The sequence below is a fragment of the Eumetopias jubatus genome, unplaced genomic scaffold (genome assembly GCF_037043125.1).
Source record: "Eumetopias jubatus isolate StellerSeaLion01/CBP00866 unplaced genomic scaffold, mEumJub1_p1.0 scaffold_1, whole genome shotgun sequence".
In the NCBI taxonomy this organism is placed as follows: Eukaryota; Metazoa; Chordata; class Mammalia; order Carnivora; family Otariidae; genus Eumetopias; species Eumetopias jubatus.
The window spans coordinates 73,361,010-73,378,984 of NW_028274807.1; the positions used below are offsets into that span (position 1 = coordinate 73,361,010).

A 17,975-nucleotide genomic window follows, 5' to 3' on the forward strand; every position below is an offset into this window, starting at 1 on the left:
AGGCACTGGGCAGGCAATGAGTTCTTTCCCTGGAAGTTGGGCACAAAAAGACCGGCATGGGAGCAGCCTGTTTTGGGACAGCTGCTCTGAGACAATGCAGTAAGCAAGGCAGAAATTCCTCGGAGCAGAGGGTGACTCGTGGGAGGAGTTCAGTTTGCTAAGTATTGTCATTTGCTGAGAGTAGGTGTGTGCTCAAGGAGTCTTAACCTGAAGGATCATTAACTCTTTCCGTCGGCTGGCGAGCTGCGGTGGCTTGGCAAGTTAGTCCCGGAGACTCCTGCTCAGGAAGGCCAGGGAGGAGGAGTGGAGTCACTTTTTCATGGGGGACCACTTTGAGAAGGGCCAGCACGCTCTGCTCAATGAAGGAGAAGAGAATGAGATGGTAAGATTCTAGCCACATTCCCCTCTTCCCCTTCCCATTCCCCAGCCTCCAATACTATCCCCTGCCACACACACACACACACACACACACACACACACACACACACACACACACGCGCGCGTGGGGGTTACGCACACTCTCAGACACACTCACATGCTTCTCTGCAATTTGACTCTGGTATTATGTGAGAAAAGGTAGTGTCCAAGAAATTTCTCTGTCCCGTAAGTGTAATCTCTGACAGCAGAAATTTGCTAGGATGAAAACATTGTATTCATTTTATCAAGAAGGGAGAGAAGCACGATACCATTTTATGATGCATTTTTGAGCCTCACGAGTCTAGCAAGTTCTGTTCAGAACTTTAATCATTTCAGCAAACCTCTAATGTTGGAAGCAGTGTATTCCTTGATAGGGGGAAGTGGAAGAGACACTGTGAGGTAGGAGTGCAGCTGAGTCTCTGATTGTCTTCTCTTCTCACGTATCTGTGTTCACAAAGAATGTTGGGTGGGGAAAACATAAAATATTAACAATTATCAGTCTATATACTTTTCTGTTTACTTCTCAGATTTTGCTTGTAGGTCTCTAGTTATGGAGATTGGTTACAGACAGCTTTCTGTAGTTCACTGTCTCTTTTATTTTAGATGTGCTCTCCTCTGGGGAACTATAGGAAAATCAGAGATGATTCTTATGTTCTTGCCGCATTTAAGCTGTATTTCTCAATTACAATGTAATCAAGAGAGAGTTAGAAATGTGTACTTTTGGTTAATAAGGGCTTTCAGCTAATTGTTATGCCAGGAGTGGTGTGATTAAAATGCGATATTCTCATTCTATAATAGCATTTTATCTTCCTGGAATTAATATAGAAATAACAAACCCAAAAAGTTTTTATTTAAATTTTTTCTTGGCTAATTGCTTTAGCCCTGACTATTAAATTCTTTGTTCCTGAACTGGTCTTTCAAGTTTAATCTGCTTACCTGTTCCTATAGCAACAACATTTTTTTGGACCTTCAAGGGTAGATCCCTTCTGCTATCAAAGCTGAAAAAATTGTAAGGGAATAAAAGGCACCCAAATGGACATGAGCTTCTTAACCATCTCCTTACTTCTTTCAGATTGGGCTGCCAAATGACAATTATCTTTAGGGCCTACACAAACATCACTGGAAATGACTTTCTAATGCTATGTTGGCTATAGTCCTTACTTCTCCAAAGTGTTTTCTTTGGAGAGTCAATATTCTATTATTCTCTATATTAAGTTGACGATTTGACCCTCATCTGGAATGCTCTTCACCAGAAGGCAGGGGCTCCTCCCTCACATCCTCAGATAGAAACACACCCACTCTTTTCTCATACACTCATTTCTGCTCTTTGACAGTTTGCCACTCAATAGTCATTAAGAGTCATCCATTTGCTAGCAGACATTCCCAGTACTGGGGAAACGACCGTCCTTCTCTAGCCTACACACTGCGGCGTGGCGATTTTGTTGAGAGTTCATCTTCATAATGGCACTGCCTAGTGAGTCAGGGTGTCCACTTCATATTGTATGCAGCTGGAAGTCCAGTTAGGAGAGGACCTTTGGTATGGAAAGGGGACTCTGTGTTTTGTGGACTGGAGTCATTTGGCCAGCGGTCTCAGCAGAGGTGAGGCCATTAGTATGCAGTCTTGAGCTCTCCATCTTGTTCCGCCTGGAGAAACCTGGCCACCTGCCTGTTGCTGTGTCTGACTGTGTCCCTTTGTAACTCACTACTCCATTCCCCACGCCCCCTTCACCTATAGCTGTAAACTTGCAAAATTCTGAAGATCTCTTTTTATTTATTTGGTTTTGATGGAGTACAATTGACATACAATGTCGTGTTAGTTTCAGGTGTACAGTATAGTGATTTGACAATTCTCTACATTATGAAATGCTCACCACAATAAGTGTGGTTACCATCTGTCACCAGACAATGTTATTACAATTTTAGTGACTATATTCCCTATGCTGTACTTTTCATCCCTGTAACTTTTTCGTTTTATAACTAGAAGTTTGTAGCTCTTTGTCCCCTTTACCAATTTTGCCCATTCCCTCAGTGCCCTCCCCTCTGGCAACCACCAGTTTGTTCTTTGTGTTTATGAGCCTGTTTTTGTTTTATTTTGTTTTTTAGATTCCACATATGGGTGAAATCATATGGTATTTGTCTTTCTCTGTCTGACTTCACTTAGCATAATACCTTCTAGGTCCATCCATGGTGTTGTGAATGGGAACTTCTCAAAAAAATTATCAAGATATCTTCAGGACATTCCATGTATTTTCATAGTGAGTTCTAGTTTACCAACTATTTTCTTGGCCACTTGCTAATTTGGTTTTTACTACACTTTGTGAGGTACATGCTATGATTCCCACTTTAAAGATGAAGAAATTGATGCACTGAGGATTTGCTTGTCTAAGGTGGCATCAGCCAACAAGTCCAGGAGCTGAGGCACCACATTAATCAAGTTGGCACCTCTTTTGTCTCTGGACCTAAACATAGCCCAGTGATACCTTTTTCAGTCCTTCCCCAGGACATTATACTCTTAACAGAACACAATTCCTCCCTTAAGATAACAGAGCTTAGGAGAATGTCTGGTCTTAGATTCCCCAGGATCTATTTTGTTATATATAATTTGCAGATTTGTATTTCCTGAATAAGTCTGTCTCCTCTGACTTCAATTTTAATCCCTTTTAGAAAGCCAAAAAGTTGTCTAGAAGTGTGTCATATCAAAGAAGTCTGTTTATAGTTTCTTGCTTTATAATATACACCATTTGGACCTTTGCAGAAGACGTTCCTCCAATGATAGAAATGACTTCAAATTTCAAGAAAAACAGGAATATTTCCAGGCCTAAAGATGCCTGAACTGTCTTCCATTCTAGAATAAAAGAAAGAGGAACTAAAGAGCAACTCTAGGTGATATGAAAGTAATAGTCTTAAGTGCAAAATGAGACAGGAGAAGAAAGAATTTATTCGAAGGACAAGGAAGAAAAGGAGAGAAAGTAACCTTGAGAGCAGGTTCACCCAGATGACTGCCTCGTAGCCTCAAAGAGCAGAATGATGCCTAGCCAGTGCTGCAAGCGGATCAGAGGCCTGGGTCTCACTAGCTTGGGCTAGTCACTTGCTGCTTTACCCTGTTTCCAAATCTGTCCAGTAGGAGTGGTCCTTCCTACTCTACCTGTCTCACAGGGCTCTTATGAAGATGAGCTGAAATAATCTGTGGGGAAGTGTTTTGAAAAATATAAAATTCTAGGTGAGTGTAAGCTGCTATTATCTAAACAAAGATAGGAAGAGTCAGGGCTTCAGAAATTAACCAGTTGAATAACTACTAACCCCAAAGGGAGGTCATCTCTTCTCATTAAATAACCACAAGTAAGGATTGTATACTTTTATGCACAAGCTATAGTGACCATTTATAAATGGAGAGGAGCTGAGCTACCTTATACCCAGCCTTGTAGTGCTTACTTTGGGAAAACCTCAACTCTTCTTGGAACTAACTTCCAATCAGGAGTATCAGACCGCCTGGGAGCTTGAATTCCTTTGAATTCTGTGGATACATATTTATGTTTTGAAATGCCTTAGAAATACTAAGTGCTCAGGTGCTCGGGTGGCTCAGTCGGTAAAGCAGCTGCTTTTGCTTAGGTCGTGATCCCAGGGTCCTGGGGTCGAGCCCCGCCCCGGGCTCCCTGCTCAGCGGGGAATCTGCTTCTCCCCTTTCCCTCTGCTCTCCTGTCAAATAAACAAATAAAATCTTAAAAAAAAAGAAATACTAAATGCTCATTTCCTTATACCATGACTTAACAAAGTGGTTAATTGATTAATATTGTGGTTTAATTGTTTAGAACATTGCTCACTGTTATCCTTTGTTACACCCTAATAAAATCATACTCCTTTCAGGGAAGTGCTTTATTTTTATTCTAGTGAGACTTGTTTTTAAAAGTAATGTTCCCTGATTTTTTTTCTTTCCTCATTTCTAGCAAATAAGAAAGAAAATAAAACCTTTGATTTTTCTGATTATAAAGATAACATATGTTTACTATAAAAATATTGAAATGACATATAAAAATCTAAAAAATGAAGTAAATATGATTTATAAATCTTCCACTCAGACACGATCAGTATTGTTGACCCTCCTTCTAAAGACTTATAAAAGATGAATCCACCAAATTCATCTAACTCATCTAAAAATACAAAACTTTCTAATTTATTACATTTTAATATTCTCTATACCGTTCTGTTTATCTACATCCGTGTATCTGTTTCATGGGAATACTACATAGTGGTGTTCTACTGTTCATCTCTTTCAACTCCGTATTTATTAGTCTGAAACGAATAATGTTGGGAGTATTTATGCCATAGAAATTGGTAAATGCTACACAGGACTTGAGTCTTGCCCCACCTGAAGGCCAGTTGTTAAATATTTACCAGCATACCACTGAACATATTATTTCTTTCAGACTTCCCTTTTCCCCCGATACATGTCTAAATACAGTAAGCATGTTGTATTTGGATATCATCTGTTTATTTGTACTATGCATCATGCCAAAACACAATAAAAGCAATCATAATCTATTCTAAAAAGCATGCATACACGTATTCACAAATATATTTTTTAAACAAAAAATGGAGTCATTCCATCTATATGTTTTTTTAAGCTGTCTTTTCATTACGCCTAAGAATTTATCATGCCTGTATTTTTCTCTTGAGACTTGTAGCTCCATATAACTATTTTAACATGTTAATTGTATCTGGATGAACTATTATTCTATATTAAGCAAATCTCATGTTGCACACTTATGTTAATTCTAAATTTTTGGGCTGTGATGGACAGCTTTGTACATGTAATTTCACATATTTGTCAGATTATTTCCTTAGGATAAAGTCCTAAAAATAGCACTGATGCACAAAAGGGGATGTGTGTTTTAAATTTTGATTGATACGTAATGCTAAATTGCCTTTCAGAAGATTGTGCTTTTACCAATTTACACTCTGACTAGCATTCTTTTTTGAGAATACTTGCTTTTTCTACCATACTTACCAATGTTGAGCATTATGAATCTTTTTAACTTGGGTTCACCTGCTATGTGAAAATGATACTTTATGGCTGTATTATTTCTGCATTTTCTTGATTTGAAATTGAGCACATCTCAATAAGTTTATTAGCATTTATGTTTTTTTGACTAGACTCTCTTAATGTTATCACTCATGTTTTATCAACTAGTAGACTGGTTAAGTAAAACCTTTGAATCGGGAAAAGCAAGAGAAACTCTCTTTGAACTTCCATGTCGTTTCTGAGAGTAAGAAGTTAGTACTGCAATGAGCGCATAATAGGACGGCAGGGTGGTGTGTGGTCTTTGCCATGTTGGAAGCCCCATCATGCCTTCAGCATGAGCAAGGGACATCTGTCCTCACCAATTATCTGGCTCACTTTCACAGCTGATGTTTGTCTTTTCTTCTCTAACACCAGGAAGCAAAAGCACCTCCCCCCACCTCAATAGCCACTTATTTATTATGCTCCATGAGCACCTCCGAGTTGGTTGCCAATGTTAACTAGTGAACCCACAGATCTCATAGTGGGGGAATTGTGTTCAGACTGAGACATTTTGTCAGTTGAAATGTTCAGGAAGCTGGGCTACTGGCCAAGTCTAGTGTCTTTATTCTTGATTCATTGCTGCAGAACTCCCATGAAGTCAACTCATCTTTGATATAAACTCTTGAGGAGTAACACTTAATTGCTTTTTGAGGACAGGGACCCTGCTTAGTTCACCTTTGTATGGCCTCCCCCTTCCCTTTCCCACTATTCCCAGAATTGAGCATAGTGCTTGGCACAAACAGTCAGGGCATATTTGATAGCATAATTCCAAGCTCCATTAACCTGTAGTTTTGCATTCTGAGAAGAACAGGGAGGCAGCAGGGCTTAAAGGGAGAAACAGTTTGAATAATAAAAAAAGAAACTTAGGAAATTCTGTGTTATTTATTTGGAATGGCCAGTCATTTTGTGAATTTATCAATTGACTCCTGTTTCCCCCAAGCATAAACAAAGCTTATTCTTCGGAGTTAATTAGCCATACTATACTATTTTTCTATGAGATACTTTATGCTATCCTTTCATCCGTTCATGTATAAACTCAACAAATATTTACCAAATGCTTACTCTGTGCCAGGACTTCTCTGTGCTAACCAAGGAGGATTTTGAGTGAATAGCAAAAAGCTTTTGTTTTTAAGGAGTTCACAGTCGAGCGGGCAGGACTGAGTACATAATCTGTGGGGCCCAGTGCAAAATGAAAATGAGTTGCCCCTTGTTCAACAATTATTAAGAATTTCAGGATGGCTCTAGCAGAACATTAAACCAAGTTCAGGGCCCTTTTGAGAGCAGGGCCCTGTGGGATTAGACAGACACGTGGCCATGTAGCTGGCCCTACAAGTAGGGGAGCCAGGAGTGCAAACGCAGTGAAACTGTGATAAAGCAGGTGCCACTGAGGGAGTCATACACATAGAGCTGTGGGGGCAAAGAATAAGGAGCAGCACAGTCAAGGGGGGAGATGGCATCTAATTTCCCTGGAGGGGTAGGTGAGGGCCCGAAAGTGAAAGACTTTATAAGACACCCTCACAAGTGCACATTTTATCTTTTCCAATGATTCCCAAACACTGGCCCATGAGCAAAACTGTACCAGAAACAAGTTGGGGAGTATATAAAGAGAAGATTCAGTATGCAACTGCACCCTTGACATAGAGGATGCTGAGTAGAGGAGGGATTTGAAAGATACTTAGAAATTAGAATTGAAAAGACTTCATAATCCGTAGACTGTAGGGTAAGAGAGAAGGGGTGAATGGGATGAGTAGAACTAAGGATGTCTTTAAGGTTCCTAGTCTGTACAATGGGAGGAGATGACGCAAGCGCTGAATCCCACAGGGAAAGGTAGGAACAGGTTGGGTGTGGAAACGGCCACAGCAGTAGCAGATACTTAGATGGTGATTGATCTGGACCAGGAACTTTACATATAGTAATGTATTTAATTCTCTCAGAAACCCTAAGAGGAATTATCATCTCTCTTCTGCACATGTAGGAACTGAGGTGTAGAGAGGTTAAGTAACTTGACCAGGTTCATTTGGCTAAGTGTATGGAAGGCTATGGCTTAACACCCCAGTTTAAACATAACAGTTTACTGCCTCTTTTCTTTCTTTCTTTTTTTTTTTTTTAAAGATTTATTTATTTATTTTAGGTGGGGAGGGGCAGAGGGAGAAGGAGAGAATCTCAAGCAGACTCCATGCTGTGCACAAGCCCGATGCGGGCTGATCCCACGGCCCCAAGATCCTGACCTGACCTGAAATCAAGAGTCAGTCACTTAACTGGCTGAGCCCCACCCAGGCACCTTGGTTTATTGCCTCTTACTTTTGCTAAATTCTGATGCACTGTTTTAGTTGTTAATGGTGGCAAAAATGGCAGGGCATAATTGAAAGAAACACAACATTAGGAGACTGGAGACCAGCATTGTTGTGTTGGCTCTGCCATTATTTATTCTTATACCCTTAAAGCAAATCATGGTCACATCTCTTTCGCTTTGTCTCATTTATAAGGTGGAAATAATAATACCTTACTAGTTTGAACCAGGGACCAATGCAGGTGGTTTCTTGAGGTCCTCTCCAACACACACAAGGATATGATTTCAAAAGTTGTAAAACACGTGGATAAAATCACTATGAAATGTCTTAAGAAATTTAAGTGACACTTGATTTTTTTCAAAGCACTCTGAGTTTTTAGTCAAGGAAAGGAGCACATATCTGGAGATATCAAGTGGGAACTGGAAATTTATGGCAGTTGTTATGTGAATTAGTTATGAATAAAGAGTAAATCCATTGGTAAACAATTAACCAATGCTGAACCCTATAGGGTCCTCAGGCCTACAGAAACAGAGCACAGGAACTTGACCTTCAAAGGCATTGGTGCATTGGTGATGTGTCCAGATTCATTCCTGGGTGCCATTTTCAAGTCTTTGTTGTTATTTTAAAGCTTTGTGAAGACTAGCCAGAGTGGGGTTCCTTACCTCCATGGCCTACAGCTATTTCTGGATGCCTGTCATGTAAACCTCAGTGAGCTGTCTGAAACCACAGCCCGGGTAGAGATGGAAGGCAGCTCAGAACACTGCCTCTTCAACTCTATCCTCAGCCTAAGGCTACTCTTCTGGACAATGAGCACAGCTATGCCCTAGATGCCCCCTCAGAAATCAGAACAGAGAGGAGGCCCAGTGTGCTGCATACTTTCCAGAGAAATATGTTCCTCAGGGAACAAGCCTCCTTGGCTTGTCACTCAGTGCTAAGCTTCTAGTAGGCGTAGAGAAGGTTACCTGTTGCCCTTGTTCTACTTAGTCTTGGGCAGTCCCTTTGTGTCTGGTCTTAGAGGAGTGGGAGTGGTGCTTTATTAATATTCCTGTTCATCCTCTGCATGGCAGCTACCTTTGTCTTTTATCTGAAGTTGACTTCAGGTGGGAGTTTCCTGCCCTCCCCTAGCAGTTACCTGGGCTTGATTTTGTAGAATCTTGGCTTCAGGATGGTAAGTTGTAAAAGGTATTTGCTTCTATCCTTCATCCAGCATCAACTGATTTTTGCCTTCATCCTGGTAGAGGATTTCCTACTTAGAAGTAATTGACCTGTGTTCATTGGGCCATAATGGTTTTATTTTCAAACTTTACTTGGGCCCCTCTGGTAACTGAAGATATTACATACCTTCAGGTACTATACCAGTGGAGAAAAATTGCCCTTCTTTCAAGAGTCTCAGCCAAATACTCATTTTGTTTTCTAACTGGCTCTGATTAGATCAACCCCCCTTTTTAAAGATTTTATTTGTTTGACAGAGAGAGAGCACAGGTGAGATCTTGACCTGAGCTGAAGGCAGACGCTTAACTGACTGAGCCACCCAGGCACCCCGATCATCTCCCTTTTCAAACTTATTAGTGGGGCCAGAAGAATACCAAGCTCTTAGTTACATGTCCACGTCTGGAGTTAGGGTCAAAGTTAGCTCTACATGAAGCACAGCTGACAATGAGGAAGTGGCGGTGTGACAGAAAAAAGTGAGTGGGATAAGTGGGGATTGAGTGGTCTCAACAAAAAATACAAATGGATAAACAGAATGTCCAATATGATAGTCAATAAATAATAGTTTAATTGAGCTGAATAGATAGTGTTTAAAGTGGACAGGTCCCCTACATGATTATTTTTGCTAGAGAGAATATAAAATTTAGAGCTTTCCTACTGGTATTTTAGATATCTGTGAAGAAGTAGAAAAGGGCCTTTAAAGCATACATATTTATTTTTCAGATGTTAAAAGTGAAACATATTTAGTGATTAAAATGTGTGTAATACCGGGGCGCCTGGGTGGCTCAGTCGATTAAGCGGCCCGCTCTTGATTTCGACTCAGGCAATGATCTCAGGGTCCTGGGATTGAGCCTCTGGTGAGGCTCCTTGCTCAGTGGCTAGTCTACTTGGGGTTTCTCTCTCCCTCTCTCTCTGTCCCTTCCCTGCCTCTTGTGAGCGTGCACACGCATGCGCCCTCCTCTCTCTCTCAAATAATAAATCTTAAAAAGAAAATAAATAGAATTTGCTCAACACAGATGTAAAAGAAGAATCATGGTTATTCCATCACCCGAGGTAAATGTTGTTAGTATTTTATCTGATGTATTTGTCTTCCAGTGTTTCTTCTTTGTGCCTCACCTTATTTCAATTAAATTTGAAATTGTACTGTATACTTTCATGTTGTCTCTCTTCACTTAATATTATTATGTATATTTTTCCTCACATTATTAAAATACTTAATAAACATTATTTTAATGCCTATATAATATTTGATAATTACCCTATTCTTTTATTCAAAGATTGCTTTCTATTTGCTACTACTACTAGTATTGCAGTGAACATCTCTGCATACAAGTCTTTATTCTGTGTTTTGCATAAGTTAGAGGGATTGCTTTTTTTTTTTTTTTTTTTTAAGACTGAGAGTCTTTCTTAGTGGCCTAAAATCATACCTTTGGAGGTGTGCCCATTCTTTCAAAATCCCTCTTAGCACTAGAGATCTAGGCTACTAAGGAATTGCCAGGGTGGGATCTGCTTCTGATGCTCAGAGAGGCCGTGTTTGCCATTGTCTATCCCAGAGAACTATGAGGAGAGAGTGTGTACTAGGAAGTTGTGAAGCTTCTATTTACTTAATGGTTTTTCATGCAGAAAGCATCATGTGCATATAAAGGGTCAGTTCTGACATTAGCAGACGATGAGGCTCTACTAACAAACTGCGGGCCCTTTATATTTCATTTCAGGAAATTTCCCATGTAGCTTCCTCCTGCTGTTTCGTCTGTAGGAGGAATAAGTAAAAGCTAGAATTCCTATTATTTTGGTAGCAAATTCTATCCCCTGTGATCACAGTTAGAGTATCTGTTCTTTAATAAAGGCCTGATTGTGGGGGCCTTCAACCTTATGGGGAGAAAAATCTAATCATCTTCCTTCTGAACTTTTACACAAGTTCCCAGAACAGGAAAACAATTTTATTTTTGAGTTTTAATATTATTGAAATAATTGCCTACAGAGTATCCCAATTAAAAAAGTAGCAAAATAGTATACAAATAAAAGCGGAGTATTTTGCCCCAAGGAAGGATATGCTTTTCTATTTAATTTTCAATGAATTACCGATCAACTATTCACTGCTGTACCTCCAATGCTTAGAAAAAATATAAATACACAATATATATTTTTGGGGTAAATGAATGAATGATGGATGAATATAGCTAGTTACAGTTACATTCCCAAACTATATAAAATGGCATATATTGGGGCACCTGGATGGCTCAGCCATTAAGCGTCTGCCTTCAGCTCAGGTCATGATTCCAGGGTCCTGGGATCAAGCCCACATTGGGCTCCCACTCCCCCCTGCTTGTGTTCCCTCTCTCACTGTCTCTTTTTGTCAAATAAATAAATAAAGTCTTAAAGAAAAAAGAAATAGCATACAGATCTAAAGGTAAATGGGATTAGAATTCAGAAAAGTAGAGGATTGACTTACTATACTTCATTTCACCTGTTCCATAGAATCAACTTTCCAATAACCCAAACTTTGTCTTTCTCCTGCTTATAACCTTGCCCATCCAAGCTTTCCTTAAATGCCCTCAGAAAAGGAAACTTACCATAAGACAAGTCATTTCCTTGTGAGACAGAATGACTATTATAAGGACTCTTCCTATGTTGAAATGAAATACGGTTCCATTAACCTGAATTCATTAGTCTTACCTCTTTTGCCTTTTGGGGCCACCTGTCAAAAATCAACTTCTTATTCTCAGGCATTTAAAAATTATTCCTATATGTCCCCCATCTTAATCCCTCCTGGCATCTCTTCTTCAATTTAAACACACTCAGTTTCTTCAGCCACTCTTCGTGTGGCACAGTTAACATTTATTGACTACTTACTAGGTCCTGTGCCCATTGCTTAGCTCTTCCATGTGATACTTTATTCACAGTAACCTCATTGGGTAGATACTATCACTATAGGCACAAAGACCAAATGTTTCCATTGTTTCTCTGTGGCAGGGGTCCACAAACTATTGACTGCGGGTGACATCTGGCTCACTGACTTATCTGAAAATAAAATTTTATTGGAAAACAGCCTTCTGCATTTATTTACAGATTGTCTCTGGTTGCTGTTGTATTACAATGGCAGAGCTGAATGGTTGTTAGAGAGACCATGTGGCTCACAAGGCTGAAAATATTTTCTATCTGGTACTTCACAGAAGAAGTTTGCTGAGCCTACCCTTTTCCTTCTGATCTCTCTCTTTTTTTTTTCTGATCTTATTAAAAAAATTTTTTTTCTTTATTGCCATAGTAAAGTGTTACTTGTTAGGGCTGTCCAAGTTTTGCATCCACCAGTGATGGTTTAGGAGAGCTCTGGAAAGGCTTGGGCTGGGTGGTGGTTAAGGATTTAAATGGCTGTCAGTGTGGTCAGTAGATATTTACAAACTGCTGTGGTGGAAAGTGCCCTGTTTGGAAGCCTGGGTTCTTTCTAATCTGGATTCTTCCATTAATCATTCATTTTGTGTGAGGAGTTTCCCCTTGCTGGGCCTCTGTTTTTTTCCATCTATAAATAGATCTAGATCTATAGGATCTGTCTGATGTAGTTACATACCTATCTTCATTTTGAGGTTGCCCAGACCCTTACTTACCAGCATGAACATTGGTGACCAGATATATAAGACGCTTCACCTGTTGGAAATAGTACAGCCATGTATAACCAAGAGCCAGTGGATCCTTAGATTTCCCAAATTATGGAATTTCAGATAGAGAAAGTCACTCAAAGATAATCCAGTCCAACACATTCATTTTTTTAAAGTTATATTTTGTAAAGATAATTTTAGATTCGCACTCAGTTGCAAGAAATAATACACAGAAATTCTGTGTATGCTTTACCCGTTTTCCCCATTGGTAATATCTTGCAAAACTATAGTAAAATATCACAATCAGGGAATTCACTCTGATAGGTCAAGGTACACAACATTTCCATCATCACAAGTATCCTTCGTTTTGCCTTTTTATAGCCACATCCACTTTTTTTCCCCATCGATCTCTACTCCTTAAGTCCTGGCAATCACTATTCTGCTTTCTGTTTCTATAATTTTCTCATATCAAGAATGTTATATAATTGAGATCATACAGTATGTGAACTTTGGGATTGACTTTTTTTACCCAGCATAATTCCCTGGAGATTGATCTAAGTTGTTTTGTGTATCAATAGTTCATTCTTTTTTATTGCTGAGTAGTTTTCGGTGGTATTTCATGGTGCCATGGTTTATTTAAACCATTTATCCATTGAAAGACATTGTAGTTGTTTCCCGTGTTTGACTATTATGAATAAAATTGCTGTAAACATTTGTGAATAGGTTTTTATGTGAGCATAGGTTTTTATTTTTCTGGGATAAATGCTCAGGAGAGCAATTGCTGGGTTGCATGGTAGTTTCATGTTTAGTTTTTAAGGAAACTACCAAACTGTTTTCCAGTGTGGTTGTACTATTTACATTCCCATTGGCAATTATGAGCAATCCTGGTTCTCCAAATCCTCACCAGCACTTGCTGTTTTCACTATTTTTTGTCTTAACCATTCTGACCATTTATCTCTAATCATTCTCTATCTAGCTGTATAGTAGTATCTCATTGTGATTTCAGTTTGAATTTTCTTAATAGCTAATGATTTTGAATATCTTTTTGTGTGCTTATTTGCCATGGGTATTTTCATGTCTTTTGTCAATTATCTAATTGAATTGGTTTGATATTTTACTGTTGAGATTTGGGTGTTCTTTATGTATTCTAGATATGAGTTCTTTATTGAATATGTGGTTTGCAATGTGTTAGTAATGTGGATGTCCAATTGCTCCAGCCCTATTTGTTGAAAAGGTTATTTTTTTCTTCATTGAATTGCTTTGCACATTTGTCAAAAATCAATTGGGCAGAGTTATATAGGTCTATGTCTTGTTTTTTATTCAGTTCCTTGATCTATGTGCCAGTGTTACACAGTCTTGATTAAGGAAGTATACAATAATTCCTGAAATCAGGTAGACTTGTTGCTTCCACTTCATTCTCATTTTTTCAAAATTGTTTTAGCTGATATAGTTCATTTGCTTTCCATATAAATTTTAGAATAATTTTGTTTATATCTACAAAAAATCTTACTGAGATTTTGATAGGAATTGTGTTAAATTTATATATTAAATTTGGGAGAATTAAAATCTTTGCTATGTTAAGTTTTCCACCCCATGAACGTTGTATATCTCTCCATTTATTTAGACTCTTCTTTGATTTCTCTTATCAGCACTTTATAGTTTTCAAAATGCAAGTCCTGTGTGTGTTTTGTTAGATTTACACCTAAGTATTTCATTTTTTGAGAGATTGTAAATGGTCTTGTATTTCAAATTTTGGTATTCAATGTTCTTTATTAGGTTATAGAAATACAATTAATTGATTTTTATATGTTTATCTTGCATCTTATTACTATGATTAACTAACTTATTCATTCTACGAGGGTTTTTTTTTTTTGTAGATTCCTTGGGATTTTCTATATAAAAATCTATCACATGTAAAAACTAATGATGTAACATATGGTGATTAACATAACAATAAGAAAATTTAAAGGAAAAAAAATCTATCACATGCAAGTAGGAGCAGTTTTAAGTTTGTATGCTGTTTGTTTCTTTTTCCTGTCTAGCTACAACTCTTACGTTGAATAAAAGCAGTGAGAGTAGACATCCTCATCTTGTTCCTAAGGGATCTGGGAAAATATTCACTGTTTCATCATTAAATTTAGTGCTACCTGTATGTTTCTAAAGATGCTCTTTATCAAGTTGAAGAAGTGCGTTTTCATTCCTATTTCCTTAAGAATTTTTATCATGAATGTGTGTGAAATTTTGTCGAAAGTTTTTTTCTGTGTCAATTGTTATGACCATGTGATCTTTAAATTAAAAAAACATTTTTTTAGTCTGTTAACATGGTGGATTACATTGATTGATTTTTGAGTGTTAAAGTGGCTTCCTATTCTTGGAATAAATCCTACTTGGTAATGGTTTATAATTCTCTTTATTGCTGAATTCTATTTGTTAATATTTTGTTGAAGATTTTTGCTTCTATGTTCCTGAAGAAGATTGATCTAGAGTTCCTTTATTTTCTTTCCCCTTCCTTCCTTCCTTCCTTCCTCCCTCCCTCCCTTCCTACTTCCCTCCCTTCCTTCCTCCCTCATTTATTAAGCACTTAATATGTGTGAGTCCCTGTGCAAGATATTAGGTATACAATGAAAAGTCCTAGGGCTCAATATCTGGTGGAGGATAGACTTCGGTGGGCTGGTGCTCTGACAGCAAAATATACAATTTTCTGTGAGAACACAGAAGAAGTTACAGCCAATTCCTGGATGACTTCAGTGGGAAAGTGCCGACTGAAAAGAATCTAGGTGCATGAATAGGAGCTTAGCAGCAAACCCAATTAGGGTGAAGGACATTCCAAGTCAAGGAGACACAAGGTACAAAGGTACTGAGATGTAAAGGAACAAAGCACATTCCATTCGGAGAACTGAATGCAGCTTGGCAAAGCTGGTGTGCAGGGTGTATGTGTGTGTGGTGGAGTGGGACTGGGAGAGCAGAGAGTTGAGGCTGAAAAGATAGTGGGGAAGATTAGGAAGAACTCTGCATGCCATTCTAAAGGAATTTAAGGGTTTTGAGTAGGTAACCAACCACACTGGTTTACCTGGACTTTCTGGACATTAGCACTAGAGGTCACATCCTGAGAAATCCTTTGGTGTTGGACAAACTGGAATGGTTGGTCACTCTATAAGGAATTAAAATCAGATGTCTGCTTTAGAAAGGTAGCTCTGTAACAATGTGAACAACAGTGTAGAGAGAAGTGAAACTGGGACATGATGACACTTGCCGTGATTCTAGTGTGAGCACTGGTTGAACTAATAAGGCAGGAGTATCGGGGATGGAGAAGAGGAGACCAATTTGAGAAATATCTAGAGGACATGATCACTAGACCTTGGACTAGTTAGATGTTGAGGGAGAAGGAGAAGAATATTAAAGAGAATTCCTGGATTTCTGAATCGTATAACTGGATGTGTAGTGGTGGTAGTGGTAACGCAGGGAGAGAGGAGTGTGTCGTTAATGAGTTCAATTTTAAACTTATGATTAATTCTGACTGAGGAGGCGTCATAGAGAGAGTCTTATATGAATGGTGTTTTTTAAAGATTGCTAGGATTTTTTTTTTTTTTTTTCTGGGAGAGGGTATTGCAAAATTGTGGGGTGTGACTCTTGATAAGTGTTAAAGTTATTGCTTTGGGTTCAAGGCCATGCGTGCCCAACAAGCATTGGTAGAACCTTCAGAAGCAAAAGTAGAACTCATTTGAGAGTGTTTGGCAGTTTTTGAAATGTCATAAATGTGCAAAATATATATATACAGCCAATTTAATAATAATTCGAAACTGGTATGATCATTGCCTGAGTCAGAAGAGAGAGCACTGCTAGCACTCCAGAGGTTCTCCTGGGGCCTGCCCTAACTATGACCCATCTCTGCTGTCTGCTCCTATTCCATGCAGAAGTGACCTCTCACCTGGCTTGTATAATTATAATTTTCTTGCCTTTAAAAATATTTTTCTAACTATGTATGCATACCATAACAATATTTTTGAGGTTTCTGTGATTGAAATCACACTGATTATATTCTTTTGTGTTTTGCTGCTTTTGCTTATTAGATTGGTGAGATGTATATTACTGCACAAAATTATAGTTTATTTGCATTATGTCAGAATATATCATTGTAAGACTATACTTTCTAAAAGTTGATGGACTTTTGGATTGTTTCCAGCTTTGAATTTTTCTTGTTTGTGTCTCCTGGTACCCAGGTACACCCAGTTACTCCTGGTAACTCCGGTAAAGTTTCTGTAGAGAAGATACAAGTAGAAGTGCTGAATCACACAATGTGTGTATCTTTAATTTCACTGTGTAATGCCAAAGTGCTCTCCAAAGTGGTCTTGACAATTTATCTCTCAACAGCAATGCTCAGAAAAGGATTCCTCATTCTGAAAACCAGTGGTGACCATTGTTCTAGCGAATGCTTTCAACTCACTTCCAAACTGTGGAAAAGATTTCCGGCCTTCTTAATGAGAGAACTTGGTAATCTCATGCTTTTCAAAATGATTTTTATCTATGCAGGCCCTGTTTAGGCATAAACTTGTAATGGAAATCAATATACTTATATTGATTTTATGTTGTTTGAACAGGTAGAAATGGAGTTGTTCTGGTTGAAAGGGCAGTGTTTGATGCATCCGTGTGTGCTAAGTGGGAGGGAGCTCAGAGTACACCTGCTGGGCCCCAGCCTAATGTCTGGCGCATGGTGTAATTATTAGTAGAGTTGTCTGAAAATGGAACAGCCTTCCGCAGGAAGTAGAGTTTGCTTCATTGGAGGTGTGGGAGTTTCACATTGTGAAAGAAATATGAGATTGGGTCATCTCTGATTTTTCTCTCTCTCAGAATTCATGACAGCATACTTCTCCCTCTTTCATTTTCTAAAATCCTATGGTAAGTAACAAATAATCATACCTGGAGAGAAAGACGAATAATAATACTTAGGGATACAATTTATTGTTGGGATAAATTCTCTATTGGTCAAAGAGTAGGAGGCTGACTTTGGAAGGAGATCATTGCTTTTCCTCTGCTCTCTCTCTCTCTGTGTGTGCTTTTATCTGAGAATTCTCTTAAAATCTCAGGTTTTGGGGTGCCTGGTGGTTCAGGCGGTGAACATCTGACTCTTGGTTTAGGCTTAGGTCATCATCTCATGGGTCATGATCTCATGGGTTGTGAGATTGAGCCCTGTGTTGGGCTCCATGCTCAGCAGGGAGGCTGCGTGAAGATTCTCTCCCTCTGCCCCTCCTCCCACTCTCTCTCTTTCTTATAAATAAATAAATCTTTAAAAAAAGTCTCAGCTCTCTTCCCTGAAAAATGATGTTTGACTGGATGTTTGCTATGATTCATCAGGTGTTAATAGTCAATTATTACCATTTTCGGCCTCTCTGTTTACCAGTCTAATGA

General features: G+C 38.7%; 1 protein-coding gene across 2 annotated transcripts in view; it reads left to right on the plus strand.

Annotated features, from left to right (window-relative positions):
* Positions 1–291: 291 nt before the first annotated feature.
* ATP13A4 (ATPase 13A4) overlaps positions 292–17,975 on the plus strand; it is a 114,885-nt gene continuing 97,201 nt past the window's right edge. The window contains exon 1 of one of the 2 annotated variants that reach the window (XM_028101057.2): positions 292–382. In XM_028101057.2, coding sequence (XP_027956858.1) covers positions 320–382 — 63 coding nt within the window. In that variant the 5' untranslated portion in view covers positions 292–319. The remainder of the gene's footprint in view (positions 383–17,975) is intronic. The other variant, XM_088025041.1, reaches the window with a different exon arrangement.